The 25,707-nt window shown below is 41.5% G+C and overlaps 2 protein-coding genes across 2 annotated transcripts in view; one reads left to right on the top strand and one right to left on the bottom strand.

Moving 5' to 3' along the window:
• LOC135525862 (echinoderm microtubule-associated protein-like 5) overlaps positions 1–8,580 on the top strand; it is a 64,063-nt gene extending 55,483 nt beyond the window's left edge. Inside the window, 16 exon segments of the mRNA XM_064953797.1 lie at positions 460–468; positions 671–749; positions 1,100–1,229; positions 1,417–1,515; positions 1,959–1,979; positions 2,855–3,028; positions 3,159–3,367; positions 3,801–3,958; positions 4,156–4,270; positions 4,386–4,574; positions 4,725–4,897; positions 5,035–5,197; positions 5,306–5,409; positions 6,055–6,208; positions 6,736–6,836; positions 7,041–8,580. Coding sequence (XP_064809869.1) covers positions 460–468; positions 671–749; positions 1,100–1,229; positions 1,417–1,515; positions 1,959–1,979; positions 2,855–3,028; positions 3,159–3,367; positions 3,801–3,958; positions 4,156–4,270; positions 4,386–4,574; positions 4,725–4,897; positions 5,035–5,197; positions 5,306–5,409; positions 6,055–6,208; positions 6,736–6,836; positions 7,041–7,077 — 1,915 coding nt within the window. The 3' untranslated portion in view covers positions 7,078–8,580.
• A 5,570-nt stretch (positions 8,581–14,150) lies between these two features.
• LOC135525859 (iron-sulfur cluster assembly 2 homolog, mitochondrial-like) lies at positions 14,151–18,615 on the bottom strand. Its single transcript, XM_064953795.1, has 4 exons — positions 18,506–18,615; positions 15,816–15,990; positions 15,487–15,602; positions 14,151–14,463 (listed from the first exon to the last, which is right to left on the bottom strand). The coding sequence occupies exons 1-4, from the start codon at positions 18,607–18,609 to the stop codon at positions 14,289–14,291; spliced, it is 570 nt and encodes a 189-aa protein (XP_064809867.1). The 5' UTR covers positions 18,610–18,615; the 3' UTR covers positions 14,151–14,288.
• Between the last annotated feature and the right edge of the window lie 7,092 nt (positions 18,616–25,707).

Below are 25,707 nucleotides of genomic sequence, written 5' to 3'. Positions count from 1 at the left end.
AAGACATAACTATTGCTTTAGGGAAAAGTACCTCTTGCTAGGCACAATATACTGTAAACCCTGAGATACGGTATCTCAGTTTCAGTTATCTCAAGTATCGATTGATAAAGGATGTTAATATATGTATTTCAAATAACCTATTGTCCAAATAAGCTGTACATAAGGTCTTTATTTGGGTTTTGGAAATGTTTTTGGTTTCCGGCTATAATAAAAAATCATGTCTGCTTCAGTCTATGGTTGGACAACCCGTGCAGCATCTGTGTGTGCTGGTTAGTAGTTGTCAAGGTGCTGGTTGTTATGGATACTCCGTGGCGCTGAATATGGTGTATTTTATGTCCTCCGTGTCTGCAGTGTCAGTGTTGTGTTACGCTGCTGTGTCGGTGGGGCAGCTGTTAACGCTGTGCTGTCAGAACCCCTGTTCTAATGTTCCCTTTCCCTTTGTTATCGCTGCCATGGAAGAGGGTCAAGGTAAGACACATCTCCTCTGGTTCATATTAAGTTCGGATTAAATATTTCAGACGCGAATTTCACTTGTTGAGCACTTACAGCTCAAGAAAGGTCTTCTGGAAATACGTGTTTCATGAATGTCTTGACTTGTATTTTGGATCTTTGACTTGAGAAAGATTGGTCGATGGGATCATACACAGCAGCTCCTCTTATTCTGTGTCAGACCTCCTGTTAGCAGGGCGCTGCCACAGCCTGAGAAGCTGCAGACCAACAACGTGGGCAAGAAGAAGAGGCCCATCGAGGTGAGACTTGTGTTACCTCAGGGCAAATACACACGTCCAAATCATGTTTTATGGATGTTGGCGATTGCAACCCACCTATTTCATCAAATGAGATCTTTACATTAGCGTTTGTCATTCAGCAAATGGGTTGGTCATTGTTTTGGTAATGAAATCCTTTAGAATCAAGTGTTCTTCTTTGTCCACTCCAGACCTCCTCTTCAGGGACCCTGATTTAATCCTAATATCATTTTGAGGAAGTACATGCTCCTGCTGTTCTGCCATTCCTGGCACTGACAAAAAAGAAAGTTGTCTCGCCCTCTGTAGCTATGGAGATTACCTCTGACCCTGGCCCTTTCACGACTCTCCCACAGGACCTGGTGCTGGATCTTGTTTTTGGTTACCGTGGCAATGACTGCCGCAACAACGTCCACTACCTGAATGAGGGGGCAGATATCATCTACCACACAGCTTCTGTTGGCATCGTCCTCAACCTAACCACAGGTGGGGGGGGGTTAGAGTAAAGAAGGGATGGGCAGAGTTGTGTTCATCTGAACAGAGTTTTACAGTTCTGTTGAATGAGTCTTAATGCTGTTCTTTCAGATCCTAAATATGTTGTTTCATTTCCTTACGAGAACTGTCAATTCATATATATATATTTGTGTGTGTGTGTGTGTGTGCTTCCTTGCAGCCTGCCAAAGCTTCTATATAGAACATAGTGATGACATTCTGTGCCTGACTATCAATCAACACCCCAAATTCCCCAACGTGGTAGCAACTGGCCAAGTAGGTATGTTTGTGAGAGGTTGACCTCGTGTTTTTCTCCCTATGTGTTGTAACTGTGTGTTCTGCTGGGGGACTACTGTGCTCCCCTCCCCTCTCTTATCTGTGCTCTGAAGCAGCTAACCTGTATAATCGCAATATTCACACGGTTGAATAAAAATAATCATTGGCACGTATGCTCTGTGCCTCGCAATCCACAGAAACCTATCAAACAAAGTCAAAGTCTGTAAACAACTGTTATTTGTCTGGAAAGAGAGAATCAAAAGCTGCATGTAGGAGCTCCTTGTACATTTCCAATGTGCCTATTGGCTCTTAATGAGGAAGACTACTACAATACAGTATGCTGACAAAAATCTTATTAACACTTGGACTGTGTAAAATAGTGTCATAGAGTTGTGGTGGTGCCATTGATCTTAGTAGTATTTTTGAAATATTTATTTTTCCTTACAGGTGATACTGGTGATATGTCAGGTAAGAACTAGTTTTGGTTTGTTCCAGACAGCAGAGAATGTTGTTCTGAAGGAGAGGGTTTCAATAAACTAAAGGGAAAATATGAAGATGTGTTTCTTATGGTAGATTGAGAATATCCTAATCTTCTTGATACAGAGCATGGTTTAATTGATCGACAGCTACCCAGATACCTTCTACTACAGGTATCATCAACTAGATTCAGACACGGGCAATTGTTTTTATTGAGGACGGTCAGGGAGCTGGAACATAATTACAAATCATTTGTAGACTGCAATTAATTCCTCACGAATCCCAAACATATATAATATTTGACAAAAACATGATCATTTCAAACCTTGCTTACATTTGCATACGATCACGTGTCTCTCTATTAAGTGTGTGAATACTTGGGAACAGATTTAAAAAATTCTGGTGTTTTTAGACTTCTATGTCCAACATTGAAGTTTTTTTTCGAAATTATTGCTCAGAAAACTTGGGGGGGCCAAATCAAACCACCCGTGGGTCAAATTCGGCCCGCGGGCCACCAGTTGGGGAACCCTGTTCTGCTACATCCACAATGTATTATATTGATACACTGCCCCCTAGTGGGTTAGATGGGAAGGTCAAATGTGCACCTCACACAAACTTGCTTGCTTTGAAGTCTTTGCAGCTCTTGTTTGACCCCCACTTACATTAATAGGCTACTTTATTCAAGGAACATTTTTATATGAATGTAGCATTGATATTTAATATCCATGATCAACTATTTTTAATCAAAAAGTCACAATCACATAATCATTTAATTTGTGGATTTAGTTTGGGCCAAATGTTTCTGTACTCTTCTCAGTCAGCATACATGAAGCTTGAATCTACAATTGTCTTGTTCTCTCCTTCAGCCACGTCGCCCTCCATTCACGTGTGGGACGCCATGAACAAGCAGACGCTGTCTGTCCTGCGCTGTTTCCACTCGCGGGGGGTCTGCTCGGTCAGCTTCAGTGCCACTGGGAAGCTGTTGCTCTCTGTGGGACTGGACCCAGAACACACCATCACCATCTGGAAGTGGCAAGAAGGTAAACACCTGACACTAACTCAGTAGAGGCTATTCACCTCATCACGGTGCACCTGTTAGTGCCCAGCTGGAATTAATACAGGTCAATGTATCACCTACAGAGCTTGTTCTAATAAATCATTCTTCTCAAGGTGCCAACGTGGCCAGTCGGTCAGGCCACATTCAGCGGATCTTTGTGGCGGAGTTCCGTCCAGACTCAGACACCCAGTTTGTGTCTGTGGGTGTCAAGCATGTGAGGTTCTGGACGCTGGCGGGCCGGGCTCTGCTCAGTAAGAAGGGCATGATGAGTAACATAGAGGACGCCCGCATGCAGACCATGCTCTCTGTGGCATTTGGAGCTGTAAGTCCATTCCCCACTCTCTATTGCCATATGATACCTAATCGGACAATACAGTTACCGCATATGCAATTTCCCCTATGGAATATGTATAATCAGCGTTAATATTTTTGACATTTGGCTTATTGTTAAGACATACTATACTTATTTCATTTATTTCCTAATGACTTGAATTCATGTTGAAAACATTTGAATATAACCTACCTTTCATTTCAAAGGCATGACAATGGTGTGTAGTATGATATGATAAATGTAGAAATAATTACATGCGTATAAAAGCCTATTGAATATACTTGGCTATGGTTAACAACGATGATACGGATAACAACTGATAACATGCCATGTAATTGATTCTTGTACTGCTTGATTGTCTGTGCAATGATCCTCTGTTCTTTCAGATCACTAGATAAGTGCAGTTTTTGTTTTTTTGTTTCAGAATAACTTGACATTTACAGGTACCATTAGTGGGGATGTGTGTGTGTGGAAGGAGCACATTCTAGTGAGAGTAGTGGCTAAGGCCCACACAGGGCCTGTATTCACCATGTACACCACACTAAGAGATGGCCTCATCGTTACAGGAGGCAAGGAAAGGCCGTGAGTACCTCTCCTCTCCTCACTGTACCAGCTACCACTATTGTTAGCCCTCTGAACTCAATAAACTGATTTGGATTAATTCATCTAAGTCTGCTATTTAATACGGTTTCTTACTCTCATTCCTAAATATGTTTTTGGAAGAAACCTGAATGGTTTACAGTAGTCACAACGGTGTTGTGTTTTGGTGCCCCCTATAGGTCAAAGGAAGGAGGTGCTCTGAAGCTGTGGGACCAGGAGCTGAAGCGTTGCAGAGCCTTCCGCCTGGAGACCGGACAGATCATAGACTGTGTGCGCTCCGTATGCAGAGGAAAGGTAAGGCTCTCCACCATCCACTGGGAATGAAGAATATGGTAATGGGTCATGCTTTGGTTAAGGATCAAGTCCACATCTGGATTTTTCATCCACATTTCCCTTATTTCTGTTGAAGGGTAAAATCCTTGTAGGAACGAGGAATGCTGAGATCATTGAGGTGGGGGAGAAGAACGCGGCGTGCAACATCCTGGTGAACGGCCACATGGATGGACCGATCTGGGGTGTGGGCACCCATCCCACACGGGATGTGTTTCTGTCCGCTGCAGAGGATGGCACTGTGAGGCTGTGGGACATCCCAGAGAAGGTCAGGAGCCTCTGTGTGTCCTGTTAGCTTTTTGATGGAATCTTTCTTACAGATGTATTGTACTTGATTCTACTCATGTGTTGTGAGTGAGGCACTATAAGAACCTTGTGTGTTGACTTTCTCTGTGTTGAATCTTTTTGGGGGTAACAGAAGATGCTGAACAAGGTGAACCTGGGCCACCCAGCACGTACGGTGGCCTACAGCCCTGAGGGGGACATGGTGGCCATCGGCATGAAGAACGGAGAGTTCATTATCCTGCTGGTCACCTCACTCAAGATCTGGGGCAAGAAAAGGGACCGCCGCTCCCCCATCCAAGATATCAGGTGGGGGGGGGGTCCCTATAAAAAGAAATCACAGTGTTTACTATGGGGAAACCTGTCCCAAGTGTACTGAGTATTCTTCTCTGTGTTGGAACAAGTGTCAGAGAACACATTTTCAACTGAACATGTTTCTTCCTCAGGTTCAGTCCAGATTCACGCTACTTGGCAGTGGGCTCCAGTGAGAGTGCGGTTGACTTCTACGACCTGACGCTTGGACCACAACTCAACCGCATTAACTGTTGCAGGGACATCCCCAGCTTTGTCATGCAGATGGACTTCTCTGCAGACAGCTGCTATGTTCAGGTAGGCACAAGATCTGTGTATCTATGATTGTGCAAATGTGTACTAACTCTCCAATATGAAACTCTCCCAATATTCAGACTGCATTATTATTTGCTATTACCCAAACAGATATCTACTGGTGCTTACAAGCGGCTGGTGTATGAGGTACCATCTGGGAAGCAGGCCACAGAGCAGGCAGTCATAGACAGGATAACCTGGGCCACATGGACAAGGTGAGTGTGTGTTATGTTAGGGCCATAGTAATCACACTACTGACGTGGCCATATGAAGTAATCCATACTGAGGACACAGGGGTTACACCCTGGCCTTTTCTCATTTGGGCAAAAGTCTGTTCTCTCCTCTGTGACCTGGAAACCGATAATTGGTCAAGTGGTCAAAGAGAGTGCCAATTAGTTAGTAGGCGAACGGAAGAGTGTCCTCGCCTCCTCGTTAGCCACCTTTCATCGAGGATTGTCATGTGTATCCTACCTGAGTTCTTTGTGGAAGAGTTTTGATATCTGCCGCACCCCGTTTAAAGCAGTTGTTGTTTTCCCGAAGGAGAAAAACATGCAACAGTTAAAAACGATATGCTACTTATCCTCACTTTGCATTTTTTGGGATTCCTTCCCTGTAAACGTCATTTGCCTGTTGTGTGAGTAGAGTCTCATTTAATACAAGCGCATTTTTGTCTATGTTCCTTCTCCTCGCCGCCTTTCCTCGATTACCTTTTGACCTTTTTCATAAGGAGGCGAGAGAGGACTGAGGAAAGAGGACACAGTAGTTGAGCAAATTCAAAATTAAGAAAAGGCCCGTCAAAGCACCACATAATCATTGGAGTTACTTCCTGTCTAATGTGTGATGTTTCACTGTCTGGTCAGTGTCCTGGGGGACGAGGTTGTGGGGATCTGGTCCCGTAACACTGACAAAGCAGACGTCACCTGTGCCTGTGTGTCCCACTCTGGCCTGAACATTGTCACAGGCGATGACTTTGGAATGGTAAAGCTGTTTGACTTTCCATGTCCAGAAAAGTTTGTAAGTATAATCTGTGTTCTATGATGCTGATTTGTGTCTCTGTGTAAATATTTAATTCTGGTTGAATTGTACCTTATGAATCCAAGATGGCAGAAATGTATACATTTACAGTTATAGAATAGAATATATTTCTTTATTTACGTCACTTACTAAATGTAATACTGCACATTTTTTTACAACTGCTAATACTTGTTGAATGACTACTCATTAATTGTATCATGTTGGACATTAGTCTACATTATTCACTTTGACTTAAATAAAATAGTAGCTTTCGACATTGATTTGAATGGATTTATTTATTTTGCTGGTGAACTTCCACTAATGTGTTCCGGGCTTATGTTTGTGGTTTCAATGTGTACCATTCATGTGTCTGTGTGATGTTATTGTGCCTGTGGTTGACCAGGATGACATAATAACAGTGCCACCTAACCTACAGTATGCATCTATTCTAAATTCAGTATAAATTTAGATCAGCTACTGGTATTTTGCGGTAGCCATTTTGTTAAAACACTTCTTGTTCCCTGCAGGCCAAACATAAACGCTTTCTGGGGCACTCAGCCCACATGACTAACATTCGCTTCACAAGTGGGGATCGCTTCGTCATTAGTGCTGGCGGGGACGATAGAAGGTAGAACTCCCGTCTCTATTTGTATAATATTCCTCTGAAAGTCTCAATTTACAACATTGTCATGAGTAGTGTTTTTGGTTCATTGCAGCAATTAACAATGAAATAAACATTGTAATGGTGTATGAAATACTGTAGGTTAGACTGCTGTCTAACTGTTACAGTAATAAGTGTGTTTTGCTTCTTCCTTTCCGGTGTCCTCTGCAGCCTGTTTGTCTGGAGGTGCGTCCAAGCCCCACACTGAGATGCATAACTGGAGCGACACATCATCCAGTCCAGGGGGCTGCATGGGCTTTTCCCAGCATGGCTATTCAGAGAGAAGAACCCACTTCGCTGTGGGGCAAGCATGTCAAAATGGACAACGCACCTGGCAGCTAGTAATCATGACTCACTGCCTCAACACTAGGTGCAATCGTCTGCGTGAGCCTCATTTTCATAAGCCCTGAGGTAGAGGACATTGAGTCACGACCGTTGCAAAATATCCCTCCAAAACATCACATCACAGTTGTAAAACGTCCTTTCATATCACCTGCACATGATTTTGATGGTCATTGTGGAGTGTTTCTGTGTCAACGTTCTAAATTGCAGTTTTGCCAGTTAGTACGAGTAAATGTGACTGATGAAAATGCCATTTTTAAAGACGTGTAACAAACTATCTTAGCCTTAATCTACTGGAGTGACTGATGAGGTTTGGAGTGGTTTGATGTTTGCTTTATATCATTTGAGGTTTTTTTTGGACTAATTCTAGTTTTTTGTTTTTTTTTACCAATGATTTCAACTCCTGTGGCCTTCCTCCTGAATGTAACATCCACAGTTACGATCTGGATGTCAGCATGCCAAAGCATACTATGCACTGTACACCCGACCTGGTCACTGTGTTACCCTAATGATTTGTGTATGTGATGTCCACTGGATGAACCTCAAAACCCCAGCAGTGTGTGACCATGTTGTAACGATCTTTTAGGTTGTGCTGTAACCCTTCATAACATGTCATGTGTGTGTATACTTGTTTGAGGCTTTGTGTATGTGTGAAATGGGAGTGTATGGCTTATTGAAAGACAATACCGGATTCCCTGTCCAACTAAATTCCTCAGATAAGGAAAAAGGCGAAAAATTTATGTTTCAATGCACTGTTGCATATTTCATTTCATCATTTTTCAGTGTGCTGCTATGATACAGTACTAAGAGCTTACACATTGATATACAGGGCCTTCAGAAAGTATTCCTACCCCTTGACTTATTCCACATTTTGTTTCATTAATCTGAATTCAAAATGGATTAAATATGTATTTTTCTCTCCCATCTACACACAATAGCCCATAATGACGGTGAAAACATGTTTGTTTTGCACTGTATTGAAAATGTAATACAGAAATATCTCATTTACACAAGTATTCACACGCATTTGCTATTACACTCCAAATTGAGCTCAGGTGCATCCAGTTTCCTTTGATCATTCCTTTCAGCTGTCACTACAACTTGATTGGATTCCACCTGTGGCCAATTCCGTTGTTTGGACCTGATTTGTAAAGAAACACATGTCTATATAAGGTCCCATAGTTGACAGAGAATGTCACAGCAGAAACTACCATGAAGTCCAAGGAACTGTCCATAGAGCGCCGAGATAGAATTGTGATGAGGCATATATCTGGGGAAGGATAGAAAACCATTTCTAGAGTGTTGAATGTTTCCAAGAACAGAGTGGTGTCCATCATTGGGAAATTAAAAAAAGATGGAACTACCCAGACTATGCCTAGAGCTTGCTGTCTGACCAAACTGAGCAACCGGGAAAGAAGGACCTTGGTCAGGGGGGTGACTTAAATCAGTTTTACCTAATTTCTACCAGCATGTCACATGTGCAACCAGAGGAGAAAAAAAACTCTAGACCACCTTTACTCCACACACAGAGACGCATACAAAGCTCTCCCTCGCCCTCCATTGGGCAAATCTGACCATAACTCTATCCTCCTGATTCCTGCTTACGAGCAAAACTTAAAGCAGGAAGCACCAGTGACTCGGTCTATAAAAAAGTGGTCAGATGAAGCAGATGCTAAACTACAGGGCTGTTTTGCAGCACAGACTGGAATATGTTCTCGGATTCTTCCGATGGCATTGAGGAGTACACCACATCAGTCACTGGCTTTATTAATAATTGCATCGAGGATGTCACCCCTACAGTGACTGTGCGTACATACCCTAACCAGAAGCCATGGATTACAGGCAACATTCGCACTGAGCTCAAGGTTAGAGCTGCCGCTTTCAAGTTGTGGGACTCTAAACCGGAAGCTTATAAGAAATCCTGCTATGCCTTCTGACAAACTATCAAACAGGCAAAGTGCCAATACAGGACTAATATTGAATCATACTACACTGGCTCCTATGCTCATCGGATGTGGCAGGGCCTGCAAACTATTACAGAATACAAAGGGAAGCACAGCCGCGAGCTGCCCAGTGACACGAGCCTACCAGATGAGCTAAATCACTTCTATGCTCGCTTCGAGGCAAGCAACACTGAGACATGCACAAGAGCATCAGCAGTTCCGGGACGAATGTGTGATCACGCTCTCCGTAGCTGATGTAAGATCTTTAAACAGGTCAACATTCACAAGGCCGCTGGGACAGATGGATTACCAGGACGTGTGCTTCGGGCATGTGCTGACCCACTGGCAGGTGTCTTCACTGACATTTTCAACATGTTCCTGATTGAGTCTGTAATACCAACATGCTTCAAGCAGACCACCATAGTCCCTGTGCCCAAGAGCACTAAGGTAACCTGCCCAAATGACTACCGACCCATAGCACTCACATCTGTAGCCATGAAGTGCTTTGAAAGGCTGGTAATGGCTCACATTAACATCACTACCCCAGAAACCCTAGACCCACTTCAATTTGCATACCGCTCAAACAGATAAACAGATGATGCAATCTCTATTGCACTCCGCTGCCCTTTCTCACCTGGACAAAAGGAACACCTACGTGACAATGTTATTCATTGACTACAGCTCAGCGTTCAACACCATAGTGCCCTCAAAGCTCATCACTAAGCTAAGGATCCTGGGACTAAACACCTCCCTCTGCAACTGGATCCTGGACTTCCTGGCGGGCCGCCCCCAGGTGGTGAGGGTAGGTAGCAACACTCCTGCCACGCTGATCCTCAACACTGGAGCCCCTCAGGGGTGCATGTTCAGTCCCCTCCTGTACTCCCTGTCCACGCACGACTGCATGACCAGGCACGACTCCAACACCATTAAGTTTCCAGATGACACAACAGTGGTAGGCATGATTACCAACAATGACAAGACAGCCTATAGGGAGGAAGTTAGAGACCTGGCTGGGTGGTACCAGAATAACAACCTATCCCTCAATGTAATCAAGACAAAGATGATTGTGGACGACAGGAAAAGGAGTACCGAGCACAAACCCATTCTCATCGACGGGGCTGTAGGGGAGTAGATTGAGAGCTTCAAGTTCCTTGGTGTCCACATCACCAACCATCTAAAATGGTCCAAACACATCAAGACAGTTGCGAAGAGGGCTCGACAAAACCTATTCCCCCTCAGGAGACTGAAAATATTTGTTATCAGATCCTCAGATCCTCAAAAGTTTCTACAACTGCAACATTGAGAGCATCCTGACTGGTTGCATCACTGCCTGGTACGGCAACTGCTCGGCCTCCGACCGCAAGGCACTACAGAGGGTAGTGCACACAGCCCAGTACATCACTGGGACTAAGCTGTCTGCCATCCAGGACCTCTATATCAGGCGGTGTCAGAGGAAGGCCCTAAAAATGTTCAAAGACCCCAGCCATAGACTGTTCTCTCTGCTACCGCATGGCAAGCAGTACCGGAGTGCCAACTCTAGGACCAAAAGGCTTCTCAAAAGCTCTTACCCCCACGCCATAAGACTGCTGAACAGGTAATCAAATGGCTACCCCCCCAACCCCTCTTTTACGCTGCTGCTACTCTTTGTTTATCATCTATGCATAGTCACTTTAACTATACATTCACGTACATATTAATTACCTCAATTAGCCCGACTAACCAGTGCCACCGCACATTGGCTATATGGACTATTTGCATTGTCCCCCCCCCCCCCCCCAACCGGCAACCCCTTCTTTTACTCTACTGCTACTCTCTGTTGATCATCTATGCATAGTAACTTTAACTATATCCACATGTGCATATTACCTCAATTAGCCCGACTAACTTGTGCCCCCGCACATTGACTCTGTACCGGTACAACCTGTATATAGCCTCACTACTGTTATTTTCACTGTCATTTTACTGTTTTTTAAATTTGTATTTCTTTACTTATCTATTGTTAACTTAAACCTATTTTTTTGTTTAAAAATTCTACTGTTGGTTAGGGCTTGTACTTACAAATAAGGATTTCACTGTAAGGTATTCTACACCTGTTGTATTCAGCGCACGTGACAAATAAACTTTGATTTGATTTACATTTACATTTGACCAAGAACCCAATGATCAATATGACAGAACTACAGAGTTCCTTGGCTGAGATGGGAGAACCCATCAAAAGGACAGCAGTCTCTACAGCACTTCACAAATGCACTTCACAAATGGGCTTTATGGGAGTGGCCAGACGGAAGCAAAAAAAGGCACATGACCGAGCGCCTGGAGTTTGCAAAGAGGCACGTGAAAGACTCTGAGAGCATTAGGCAACATTTTATGTGGTCTGATGATACGAAAATGTAACTCTTAGGCCTGAATGCAAAGCACTATGTCTGGAGAAAACCAGGCACAGCTCAACAACCTTCTAGCACCATCCCTACCATGAAGAACAGTGGTGGCAGCATCATGCTATGGGAATGCTTTTCAGCAGCAGCGACTGGGAGACTGGTAAGGATAGAGGGAACAATGAATGGAGCCAAATGCAGGCAAATCCTTGATGAGAACCTGCTTTAGAGTGCAAACAACCTTAGACTGAGGCAAAGATTTATGTTCCAACAGGACAATGACCTCAAGCATACAGCCAAAGCAATGCTGGAATGGCTTCAGAACAAGAATGTGAAAGTCCTTGAGTGGCATCGTCAAAACCCACACTTGAATCACATTGAAAATCTGTGGAAAGACTTGAAGATTGCTGTTCACTGCCTCTCCCCATCCAATTTATGAGCTTGAGAATCTGCAAAGAAGAATGGGAGAAAATCCACAAATCTAGATGTGTAAAGCTGATACAGGCGTACCAAAGACGACTCAAAAATATAATCGCCACCAAAGGTGCTTCTACAAAGTATTGACTCGGGTGTGAATACTTATGTCAATTAGATATTTCTGTATTTCATTTTCAATACATTTAAAAACATGTTTTCACTTTGTCAACATGTGTATATGGGTGAGAAATAATAATGTAATACATTTTTAATTCAGGCTGGAACACAACAAAATCTGGAATAAGTCAAGGGGTATGAATACTTCCTGTAGGCACTGTATGTTTAAAAGTGAGTGGCTATTTTTTTACAAGGATATAGGTGTATGTTTCTTGTAACCAGATATGATACACCTAACAGAGTAAATTGAAAATATGAAATGTGCAGAATGTTTTCCCTCTTGTTTTAATTATGTTGTTAAATAGATGACATGTTTACTGCATATTTGATTTACATTACATCAATGTAAATATAGTTTGTAAATATTATTTTGTATATTTTTTGTGAAATGTTTCTTAAATCACATTTTAATAAAGAAAATGTATAGACAACAACATAAGTTCTTTATCAGGCAGAGGGTACTAACTCTACCAAAAAGGTATCAATCCAGTAACTATTTGCATACAGCAGTGATCTAAGCTATGTAAATCTGATGGTTTGCTGAGCTAATAATAAACTGTTGAGATGAGCCTGTTCAGAAAAACTAATTCCCTCATCATTCACAAAATGACGTTGATTTTCCGAAACAGAGAAGAGTATTTAAAATGGTAATTTAACTTCCCCTTTCATGTAAAAAGTCATGACCATCATGATTTTAGGGAAAGATTATCATTTTGTACATTTAAACTGTGAGTTTAACCAATTCCTCATTTTTAATATATTTTTATATAAAAACATTGAAAACCTTTATAAACAAATCCATATGATGGAAATCCTTCGCAGTGATGGAGAACTTGAACTCCTGTACTGTAGTTACCTAGTGCCGATTGATAGACCTATCTGTGATTGACTGACCACACTTCCTAGCTACGCAATCATCTTCATGGCATAATCAGAAAGCTCCCATTTCAGTGGGTAATTACACAAAACATAAACATAACATGAAACAATTTCAAAGATTTAACTGAGTTCATAAGGAAATCAGTCAATTCAAATGAATTCATTAGGCCCTAATCTATGGATTTCACATGACAGGGAATACAGATATGAACCTGTTGGTCACAGATACCTTAAAAAAGGTAGGGTCTGGATCAGAAAATCTGTCAGTATCTGGTGTGAATAATTTTTTTAACATTAATTTGCATCATGCAGAACTACAAATCGCTGCAAGATCCTGCACGTCATCTCTTGCTGACACTTTTGCTAACAGTTGTGTCAATTTAAAACTAGCACAAGATAGTTCACATAATTGTCAATTTAAAGATATTTTGCCAATTTATTCATTATTACATTTAACTAACAGATAGTTAATCCAGAGATTCTTAACTTTGCCTCGATTCGGCAGTCTCGTCCAGATCATCATGGCATTTGTAGTTCTTTATGATAGCCATATTAGCAGCTAATTTGCATTTCATTATTGCGGGGTTAATCCAGGCAAATATATTGATAAATCACCTTGTCCTAGTGGGATTTACAGTTATCAAAACATCATGAGAGGGTAAACCTACATGAAACACAGCCTTTATTTTGAGCGTTTCTAAAATCCCCTATGGGAATAATGAATGGTGGAAAAACAATTGGAACCATTTCCCTGTTTGACTGCTAGGTTTTATGGGTATTATGACTCATACTGTGGTATACTCTATGACCAGTTTACATACACCAACATCAATTTGATCCCAAATAAAAAAGCCATGTAACATCCTTTTAACACATTTTATTGTTAAGATATATGACCCATTTTTATATATACAAGCACATCTAGGTACGGGATACACTCTAGCGCATACAAACCACTCCAAAGCATAGTCTTCATTTAGTATAAATGTATAATGAATCAATAGAGTGTTTTATATTGTAATGAAATGTAACACTAATCCATCTATTTGTATCCAAGAAAATCTCAGATTCTCAACCACTTAGTTTAATTTGTAACCAAGCATACTTTACCTAAAGATACACCAGTCTGTCAATGTTTTTAGTTGCTGAGTTGCTACAAGTATCGTCTGTGAATTGTGTAATAACTTATGCAACCATGAGAACACGGTCTCTGAATATATAATTTTATGACTTAGTGAAGGATGTAGGGGATGAGGGTTTGAGAGCTGAAAGCCTCAGGCCGAGACTCATAACTTGACTGAGAAGGAGGTTCCACAGGAGCAGCCGTGGTCTGCCTGGGGGTTCTTCAGCATCTGGAAGGAGGAGCGGATCAGCTCATGAGTATAGTCCAGTGTCGAGCCTTTCACAAACTCCAGGCTATCTTGGTCCACAATGATCCTTACCCCTCCCTGCTCAAACACCCTGAGAAAAAAATGGGGTGCAGTAGAAAGAGTTTAGAATGGAATAAAAAAAAGGATAATACGAAGGGATTGAGGACAGAGAGATAGCATGTAACACAGTGTAATGATCAGCTATACAAACCCACAGACTGTGTGGTGAAGAAAGCGCAACAGCGCCTCTTCAACCTCAGGACGCTGAAGAAATTTGGCTTGTCACCTAAAACCCTCACAAACTTGTACAGATGCACAATTGAGAGCATCCTGTCAGGCTGTATCACCGCCTGGTACGGCAACTGCACCACCCACAACCGCAAGGCTCTCCAGAGGGTAGTGCAGTCCGCACAACGCATCACCGGGGGCAAACTATCTGCCTTCCAGGACACCTACAGCACCCAATGTCACAGGAATGGCAAAAAGATCAAGGACAACAACCACCCAAGCCCCTGCCCGTTCACCACACTAACTTCCAGAAGTCAAGGTCAGTACAGGTGCATCAAAGCTGGGACTGAGAAACTGAAAAACAGTTTCTATTTCAAGGCCATCAGACTGTTAAACAGCCATCACTAACACAGAGAGGCTGCTGCCTACATACAGACTTGAAATCATTGGCCACTTTAATAAATGGATCACTAGCCACTTTAATAATTCTACTTTAATAATGTTTACATACCTTGCATCACTCATATGTATATACTGTATTTTATACCATCTTGCCTATGCCACTCTGTCATTGCCCATCCATATATGTATATATTCTTATTCCATTCCTTTACTTAGATTTGTGTGAATTAGGTAGTTGTGGAATTGTTAGATTACATGTTAGATATTGCTGCACTGTTGGAACTAGAAGCACAAGCATTTCGCTACACTCGGAATAACATTGCTAACCATGTGTATGTGACCAATAAAATTTGATTTGAGATAATGATTGTGTTAGCACAAAAAATTGTGTTCCTGCTGCATGCCATTCAACACATTAAATAGTTCATTCATAATGAGGTCTTCTTGAATGATTACAGAGGTACAATCAATCAATGACAATTACCTGTCATCCTCGTTCCTAGTACTGTCAACGATAAACTTGTACTGGAACCCAGAGCAGCCTCCCCCTTCCACCTGTATTCTCAGGTACTCTCCCTTATCCATGATCTCTCCTAACCTCTGAACAACACACAGAGAAAAGGGTAATTATGTCAGTCCTTGACATTGTGGAGTGTCCTTGTATCACTTGATCAGGGTTGATGAAAGTGAAAGCGAGTGCTCGAGAAAAACAGAGCTTTTACAGCCCACACATATGGGAATTATTTCAAATGAGAAGCTACATGGTATACTGTACATGACATGTAAGCAATTTGAGTGAATAATTGCCCTAACCTTAACACATGATGCACTGAGGTATACTTTCTCTTCAACTGGACTGGACTCTGCTGGTTCCTCTCCGGCTGATGTGCTGCTTAATCGAGAGAAATCGGTGTAGAGGGGTTGTGACCTTTGGGAACATCTCAGTAATATTGGTTGGCCCACATTGGTGACAAGGGGAGCAGAGGCCCTAAAATAAATACAATTATTCAGTCAAATCAGAGTACCAAAGATGCTCAAGACATACACATCACTCAATTTGAATATACACCACATGACCAAAGGAATGTGGACAGCTGCTCGTCAAACATCTCATTCTAAAATCATGGGCATTAATATGGAGTTGGTCCCCCTTTGCTGCTATAACAGCCTCCACTCTTCTGGGAAGGCTTTCCACTAGATGTTGGAACATTGCTGCAGGGACTTGCGTCCATTCAGTCACAAGAGCATTAGTGAGGTCGGGCACTGATGTTGGCTTGCAGTCGGGGTTCCAATTCATCCCAAAGGTGTTTGGCAGGGTTGCGGTCAGGGCTCTGTGCAGGCCGGTCAAGTTCTTCCACACCGATCTTGACAAACCATTTCTGTATGGACCTCGCTTTGTGCACAGGGGCATTGTCATGCTGGAACAGGAAGGCCCTGTTTCCATAAAGTTGGAAGCACATAATAATCTAGAATGTCACTGTATGCTGTAGTGTTAATATTTCCCTTCACTGGAACTAAGAGTCCTAACCCAAATCATGAAAAACAGCCCAAGACCATTATTCCTCTTCCACCAAACTTTACAGTTTGCACTATCCATTCGGGCAGGGGGCGTAGTCCAATTGCGGTGAGCTTTACACCCCTCCAGCCAACGCTTCCATGGTTGCTCATTTCATGAAGCTCCCGACGAACAGTTCTTATGCTGATGTTGCTTCCAGGGCAGTTTGTAACTCGGTAGTGAGTGTTGCAACAGAAGACAGCACTCGGGGTTCCCATTCTGTGAGCTTGTATGGCTTACCACTTCGCAGCTCCGTTGTTGTTGTTGCTCTTAGACGTTTCCACTTCAGAATAACAGCACTTACAGTTGACCTGGGCAGATCTAGCAGGGCAACATTTTTACGAACTGACTTGCTGGAAAGGTGGCATCCTATGACGATGCCACGTTGAAAGTCACTGAGCTCTTCAGTAAGGCCATTCTACTGCCAATATCTGTCTATGGAGACTGCATGGCTATGTGCTCAAATCTTATAAACCTGTCAGCAACAGGTGTGGCTGAAATAGCCAAATCCACTCATTTATAAATACAGTGTAGTTACAATTTTTTCATCCAAATAAAAACAAATCAACTAGTTAATGCTGACCAACTAAGTACAAATTAATGCAACTCTATGCCTATACTACTGATATATAAGGCCTAACGTTACACTGACAGCAGTGCATTCTACTAGTTACTACTACTTATGCCTCGATCACACCGATGGTGTTATGGCATTTTGGTACACCAGAAGTACATTCATTTCCAATGGAACGCTTATGCGTCAACCTGTATGCTTGACAGAAATGGTAGCAGAAGGTGAATGTGTAACTTTTGTTGCACACATATCCAGCTGATGCTGCGTACCATTTTTCACAAATCCGCTAACGGTGTAATCGAGGCGTTCGCTGCAGGGAAGGGGTGGCAGGTAGCCTAGTGGTTAGAGCGTTGGGCCAGTAACTGGAAGGTTGCTGGAACAAATGCCCGAGCTGACAAGGTAAAGAAATCTGTCGTTCTTGAACAAGGCAGTTAACCCACTGTTCCCTGGTAGGCTTTCACTATAAATAAGAATATGTTCTTAACTGACTTGCCTAGTTAAATAAAGATTAAAAATATATATATTTTAAAAAGGGCGTTTCTGGAAAATTCTATGCTTACAGTTTGACGCATATGTTGATAAATCCAATGTAGGTACCACATAGAACACAATACTACAAGGCAAACACAGCATTCTATTGGAAATCAATGTACTTCTGGTGTACCAAAATGTGAAAACACTGTCAGTGTGATCGGACGTTACCCCTTGATCACACCAATAGAGTAGTTACGTAAAATAGTAGGCAGCATCATCAGAAGTTCAACATTCACCTTCTGCTACCATTTCTGTCAAGCAGTTTACACATACGTTGGATAAATCCAACATAGGCACCAGAGAACACACTGCAACTGCTCTTGCGAGGCAAACGCAGCGTTCCATTGGAAATTCATGTATTTCCGGAGTACCAAAATGCAATTACACTGTTGGTGTGATCGAGGCATTAGCTTTGGAACACAACATCGGGAGTCTGTTGGTTAGTATTGTGGTAAGGTTTTTTTTCCATCGCCACCCACCAGAACGATGCACAACTCTGGGAGTCCAACCTGTGTCCCAAAGCCTATAGGGATGGGTCCAGCCTTGGGGTCATGTATAAAGGCTCAGTGGATCATGAGAGCTGGCTAGACCCATGTGTAGCTCGATCAAGACACACAACGTTGACTAAGTCCAAAGTATTTGTCTGATTAGATGGTAGGACAATGTTTTATTAACAGCAATCAAACGTTTACGTAGCTCGATGACGAAAGCTTGACTGACACAAAATGATAACCAATGCTGTAATGTTAAGAGAGCGGAATGGACAGAATTAAGTTGTTTATATGCCTTCTTAAACAATTCCCGTATATTTCAATACCCATATAATTGCTTATTGTATACCTAGCAAGGGTCCATGCTCTTGTCTTTGTCGCACTCAACATAGCTCCTCGACCTAGGAATGACATCTTCCGTAACACTGTAGCTAGAAAGCCTACCCCCAACATGGAGAAACTGCGGCGTCAGATCAAGTGACGGAAAACGATTGGTCACGACGTCACAAGAAACGCCTACCGTGCAATATATAAAATATCTGATTCGTTACATTCAACGCCAGTCAGCGGACCTTGTAGATTCGCGACATTTTCCTGTGACAAGGAGTGTCTGTCGGCCTGCACCTGAAGCAAAGATGTTTTATAAGTAACCCAAGATAGACCAGAGCCTGTCGTTTCTAATGGGAGAAAATTAATAATCGTGGGCAGAACAAGCAAGGAGGTGGACAGAGCCAAGAACGAGCTAGTGAGATCCTATTGTCTCGTTCTAGCATTTATTTGCATATTTCTGTTAGGGAATACCTACTCTGCGTATTGCGCGTGTGCAGTAACGCAATTCGCCCTTGCACTCCCAAACAACGCCCCTTTTAGAAACGTTGACAAAGGGTAGTCTACAAAACACCGATTCCAGTTTTGGCAACAACAAAAAAACTGTATGGTGATCAAATGTTTAATCGATGAGAAAATGTGCAGAATTTTGGCCAAAATCCATATCGCTCAATCTTCTCCCACCTCCGGCAACTGGGCTTCCTCTCATGACCATATTTGGTAGTGAGTGGAAACGCCAACCAGATGCTGGCTGGAATGCTTATCATTAATACATCTGGTGAAATATCTGGCTTATTCTAACTGTGCCCGAAGGACCCAAGCGGTGTGTTTAAAAAAGTTGTTTTGTTCGCCTAATATATATTTTTTCACAACTGGTTATATCGGTGTATATTCAAACGAAGATAGAAAGGTAGTTAACAAGTGAACGTTGGATTGATGAATTTGTTACTGTAGACTAAGGGTTGCCAAACTTTTTTTCGTCCACGACCTCATTTGGATATCTGAAAATTCTCGCGACCCCAACCAGCCAATGTTTACATTTTATTTGGGGCTATGGCAGGCAATTGCATAACATTCTAACAGTAGAAAATAGTAAAAATAAAGAAAACCCTGGAATGAGTAGGTGTGTCCACACGTTTAAATTGTACTGTATATATACGTTCAAAAGTTTGGGGTCACATTTTCTGTCCTTTAAAATAACATAAAATTGATCAGAAATACAGTGTTAATGTTGTAAATGACTGTTGTAGCTGGAAACGGCTGATTTTTTAAAATGGAATATCTACATAGGCGTACAGAGGCCCATTATCAGCAACCATCACTCCTGTGTTCCAATGGCACATTGTTTTAGCTAATCCAAGTTTATAATTTTAAAAGGTTAATTGATCATTAGAAAACTCTTTTGCAATTATGTTAACACAGATGGAAACTGTTGTACTGATTAAAGAAGCAATAAAACTGGCCTTCTTTAGACTAGTTGAGTATCTGGAGCATCAGCATTTGTGGATTCGATTACAGGCTCAAAATGGCCAGAAGCAAATAACTTTCTTCTGAAACTCATCAGTCTATTCTTGTTCTGAGAAATGAAGGCTATTCCATGCAAGAAATTGCCAAGAAACTGAATATCTCGTACAACGCTGTGTACTACTCCCTTCACAGACCAGTGCAAACTGGCCCTAACCAGAATAGAAAGAGGAGCGTGAGGCCCCGGTGCACAACTGAGCAGGAGGACAAGTACATTAGAGTGTCTAGTTTATGAAACAGATATCTTACAAGTCCTCAACTGGCAGCTTCATTAAATAGTACCTGCAAAACACCAGTCTCAACGTCAACATTGAAGATGCGACTCCGGGATGCTGGCTTTATAGGCAGAGTTGCAAAGAAAAAGCCATATCTCAGACTGGCCAATAAAAATAAAAGATTACGATAACAGAGCAAAATAACAGAGACTGGACAGAGGAACTCTGCCTAGAAGGCCAGCATCCCAGATATATTTCTGTATTCTTACTTTCAATACATTTGTAAAAATGTTTTAAAAAAAATGTTTCACTTTGTCATTATGGGGTATTGGGTGTAGATAGGTGTTTTTTATTTATTTAATCAATTTTGAATTCAGGCTGTAATACAGATTGAGGATTTTTATTTTATTTAATACATTTTAGAATAAGGCTGTAACGTAACAAAATTAATACTTGTATGTATGTATGAATACTTTCTGAAGTGTTTTCGGAAAGTATTCAGACCACTTGACTTTTTCCACATTTTGTAACGTTACAGCCGTATTCTAACATTGATTACATAAAAAATGTTGATCATCAATCTACACACAATGCCCAATAATGACAAATCGAAAACAGGTTTTTACAAATGTTTACAAATGTATACATTTTTTAAAACAGAAATACCTTATGTAAATAAGTATTCAGACCCTTTGCTATGAGACCTGTTTGCATTGATCATCCTTGAGATGTTTCTACAACTTGATTGGATCCACCAGTGGTAAATTCAATTGATTGGACATTTTTATTTATTTCAACTTTATTTAACCAGGTAGGCAAGTTGAGAACAAGTTCTCATTTACGGACCCCAAACTTTGAGGAGTTGGTCCTAAAAAAAACAAATATTTTCCAAGTTAATGGTGTTAATCATTCTACTAGCCACCTACTAAAACAACAGTGTGGGTTACTGCCATTCTGTGAGGATCATTTTTTTAGTAGCCACCATTCCAAACATCAGAGCCTATGCATGACTTTGTATTGTATCAATTGATACAGTGCCTTGCGAAAGTATTCGGCCCCCTTGAACTTTGCGACCTTTTGCCACATTTCAGGCTTCAAACATAAAGATATAAAACTGTATTTTTTGTGAAGAATCAACAACAAGTGGGACACAATCATGAAGTGGAACGACATTTATTGGATATTTCAAACTTTTTTAACAAATCAAAAACTGAAAAATTGGGCGTGCAAAATTATTCAGCCCCCTTAAGTTAATACTTTGTAGCGCCACCTTTTGCTGCGATTACAGCTGTAAGTCGTTTGGAGTATGTCTCTATCAGTTTTGCACATCGAGAGCCTGAAATTTTTTCCCATTCCTCCTTGCAAAACAGCTTGAGCTCAGTGAGGTTGGATGGAGAGCATTTGTGAACAGCAGTTTTCAGTTCTTTCCACAGATTCTCGATTGGATTCAGGTCTGGACTTTGACTTGGCCATTCTAACACCTGGATATGTTTATTTTTGAACCATTCCATTGTAGACTTTGCTTTATGATTTGTATCATTGTCTTGTTGGAAGACAAATCTCCGTCCCAGTCTCAGGTCTTTTGCAGACTCCATCAGGTTTCCTTCCAGAATGGTCCTGTATTTGGCTCCATCCATCTTCCCATCAATTCTAACCATCTTCCCTGTCCCTGCTGAAGAAAAGCAGGCCCAAACCATGATGCTGCCACCACCATGTTTGACAGTGGGGATGGTGTGGTCAGGGTGATGAGCTGTGTTGTCCTATGTCAGGGTGATGACTGATTGTTGTCCTATGGACAGAGTCTCCCACCTCAGCTGTAGATCTCTGCAGTTCATCCAGAGTGATCATGGGCCTCTTGGCTGCATCTCTGATCAGTCTTCTCCTCGTATGAGCTGAAAGTTTAGAGGAACGACCAGGTCTTGGTAGATTTGCAGTGGTCTGATACTCCTTCCATTTCAATATTATCGCTTGAACAGTGCTCCTTGGGATGTTTAAAGCTCGGGAAATCTTTTTGTATCCAAATCCGGCTATAAACTTCTTCACAACAGTATCTCGGATCTGCCTGGTGTGTTCCTTGTTCTTCATGATGCTCTCTGCTCTTTTAACAGACCTCTGAGACTATCACAGTACAGGTGCATTTATACGGAGACTTGATTACACACAGGTGGATTGTATTTATCATCATTAGTCATTTAGGTCAACATTGGATCATTCAGAGATCCTCACTGAACTTCTGGAGAGAGTTTGCTGCACTGAAAGTAAAGGGACTGAATAATTTTGCACGCCCAATTTTTCAGTTTTTGATTTGTTAAAAAAGTTTGAAATATCCAATAAATGTCGTTCCACTTCATGATTGTGTCCCACTTGTTGATTCTTCACAAAAAAATACAGTTTTATATCTTTATGTTTGAAGCCTGAAATGTGGCAAAAGGTCGCAAAGTTCAAGGGGGCCGAATACTTTCGCAAGGCACTGTATCTGGCATTGATGGAACAGGAGGGAATTCTTGACAGGGCTTCTCCCCATAGATCATCTGAGATCTCAATATTTAACTCTTTACCCCAGGTCTCCTTGAGATGGCTAGTAGAGGCTTCTGTGTAGTTGGAGAAAAAAGGAGACAAACTGTGAGATGAGGTGTTTTGAATTGGGAGGGCGCTGTAACAAATCATAAAACGAATGTTCAGGGAGGTTGTCAGCATTTTGAATTTCCCCTTTGATATAGTGTCTGACTTTTAAGTAACAGAAAAAAATGTGAATGGGAGAGATTGAATTTATTCTAATTGGATGAATGATACTAATTGCTTATCTATATAGAAGTCTTCCATTGTGGCCATTCCCTTCTACCTCCATTCAAGAAACACTTTATCAGACCGAGATGGAACAAAATAATGATTAAAGCATATCGGGGCGTATACAGAAGTATCAGGCACCTTACAAACATGCTTAATCTGGTTTAAAATTCTTAAAAGAATTTCTCAAAGCCAAGTTGTTGCCTGTCAGTTTGTATGGAATATGGAACTATGCTTTGGAGAAAAGCAAGACTGGAAGAGAGGAGTTTATGATAGACTTGAGTTCCATATTTAGCCACAGGGGGGCAACAGTGTCCGGCTATCAGGGAAACCCAGTTGCCAGTGCGGTAATGCCCTGTCATTTGCAGCCCAGTAATAATGCTTAAAGATGTGTAGGCCAAAGTTGCCACTTTCCTTGGGCTTTTCCTAGTGGGCTTTACGAATGTGGTGTTTTTTGTATCCTGAGACAAATTACAAGAGATTGTCCAGTCGAAAGTCTTTAAAAAATTATGAGGTAAGAAAAATCGGGAGATTCTGGCCAAGATAAAGGAACCTGGGGGGAGAAACCATTTCTATGGCATTAATGCACCCCATCATAGAAAGAGGCAGGATTCTCCAGCTCTCCATGTTTTGATTTAGCTTTGCAACCAGTTCACTGTAGTTTAGCTTGAAGAGGAGCTTTGGATTTCTAGGTATTTTTAGTCCCAGGTAAGTTAAGTGGTCATGCACCACTTTAAATGGTATCCTCTCTAGCTCCCTTGTTGTCAAATTATCTGCGATACACATGAGATCACTTTTCCCCAATGTATTGAATAGCCAGATAGTTTGCAAAATTAATTGATTAAGTCTAGTAGTTTAGGGACAATGGCTACTGGGTCAGAGAGGTATAAAAGTACATCATCTGCATATAACGAGTCCTCTAGTTGGTAGTGTATCTCCATCCCCTACACCAGACACATACAAAATCACTGGACAACTGATGTTAAAGGTGCAATAAGTAATGCAATTAAGTGTAGTAAATGCAAGCTAAGTGCAAAAAAAAAGATATAATAAATGTGTTTTGTCATCATAGGAGAGTTTGTAAACTAAGATGTAAGGTAGGCACATGGTACAAGCAAGTCCAAAGTTCCAAACATCGGAATGCACCTAACTCCAGGGTTTATGTTTTTGTGGATGGACCCAGACTGATTGTAAACAATATTACATTAGAGCTTTGGCATGGGTCCTCAGATCCTCAAAAAGCTCTACAGCTGCACCATCGAGAGCACTGGTTGCATCACCGCCTGGTATGGCAACTGCTTGGCCTCCGACCGCAAGGAACTACAGAGGGTAGTGCATACTAGAGGTCGACCAATTAATCGGAATGGCCGATTAATTGGGGCCGATTTCAAGTTATCATAACAACCGGAAATCTGTATTTTTGGACACCGATTTAGACGTTTTTTATTTACAACTATATTTAACTAGGCAAGTCAGTTAAGAACACATTCTTATTTTCAACGACGGCCTAGGAACGGTGGGTTAACTGCCTCGTTCAGGGGCAGAACAACAGATTTTCACCTTATCAGCTCGGGGGATCCAATCTTGCAACCTTACAGTTAACTAGTCCAACGCAATAAAACAACCTGCCTCTTGTTGCACTCCACAAGGAGACTGCCTGTTACGCGAATGCAGTAAGCCAAGGTAAGTTGCTTGCTAGCATTAAACTTATCTTATAAAAAAACAATCTCCTCCTCTGACAACGAGGTGTAGCAAGGATCGGACCAAAATGCAACGTGGTAATTTTCATAAATGTTTAATAACGAACAATACAAAAACAAGAAACGTAACACGAAAACCAAAACAGCCTATACTGGTGAAACCTAACACAGTAACACAGTGACAGGAACAATCACCCACGAAACACTCAAAGAATATGGCTGCCTAAATATGGTTCCCAATCAGAGACAACGATAAACACCTGCCTCTGATTGAGAACCACTTCAGGCAACCATAGACTATTCTAGATAACCCTACTAATTCACAATCCCAACACCTACAAAAAACCCAAGACAAAACACACCACATAATAAACCCATGTCACACCCTGGCCTGACCAAAATAATAAAGAAAACACAAAATACTAAGACCAGGGCATGACACAATCATAATCACTAGTTATGTAACGACGTTCTTCGTTTGTCGAAAGAGAGTCGGACCAAAATGCAGCGTGTTGGTTACTCATGTTTTTAATGAAACAAAAATGACGATACAAATACAAAACAACAAAATGGAACGTGAAACCTAATTACAGCCTATCTGGTGAAACTACACAGAGACAGGAACAATCACCCACGAAATACAAAGTGAAACCCAGGCTACCTAAATACGGTTCCCAATCAGAGACAACGAGAATCACCTGACTCTGATTGAGAACCGCCTCAGGCAGCCAAACCTATGCAACACCCCTACTCAGCCGCAATCCCAATAACTAAAAAACCCCACTACGAAATACAACAACATAAACCCATGTCACACCCTGGCCTGACCAACTAATTAACGAAAACACAAAATACTAAGACCAAGGCGTGACAAGTTAATTACACATGGTTGATGATATTTCTAGATATTATCTAGCGTGTCATGCGTTGCGTATAATCTGACTAAGCATACAAGTATCTTAAGTATCTAAAATATATATATATATATATATTTTTTT

This window comes from Oncorhynchus masou, chromosome 32, assembly GCF_036934945.1.
Source record: "Oncorhynchus masou masou isolate Uvic2021 chromosome 32, UVic_Omas_1.1, whole genome shotgun sequence".
In the NCBI taxonomy this organism is placed as follows: Eukaryota; Metazoa; Chordata; class Actinopteri; order Salmoniformes; family Salmonidae; genus Oncorhynchus; species Oncorhynchus masou.
The sequence above is the reverse complement of the archived record's forward strand: the minus strand, read 5'-3'. Positions and strand labels throughout refer to the sequence as shown.

What these genes read in the sequence shown, in the direction of transcription:
- LOC135525859 (XM_064953795.1), bottom strand. Translation starts at nt 18,609, where the DNA reads ATGTTGGGGGTAGGCTTTCTAGCTACAGTGTTACGGAAGATGTCATTC. An exon ending in TCAGTGCATCATGTGTTAAG is followed by an intron (nt 15,603 to 15,815) that starts GTTAGGGCAATT and finishes TGTGTTGTTCAG; the next exon opens with AGGTTAGGAGAGATCATGGA. An exon ending in ACTAGGAACGAGGATGACAG is followed by an intron (nt 14,464 to 15,486) that starts GTAATTGTCATT and finishes TTTTTTTCTCAG; the next exon opens with GGTGTTTGAGCAGGGAGGGG.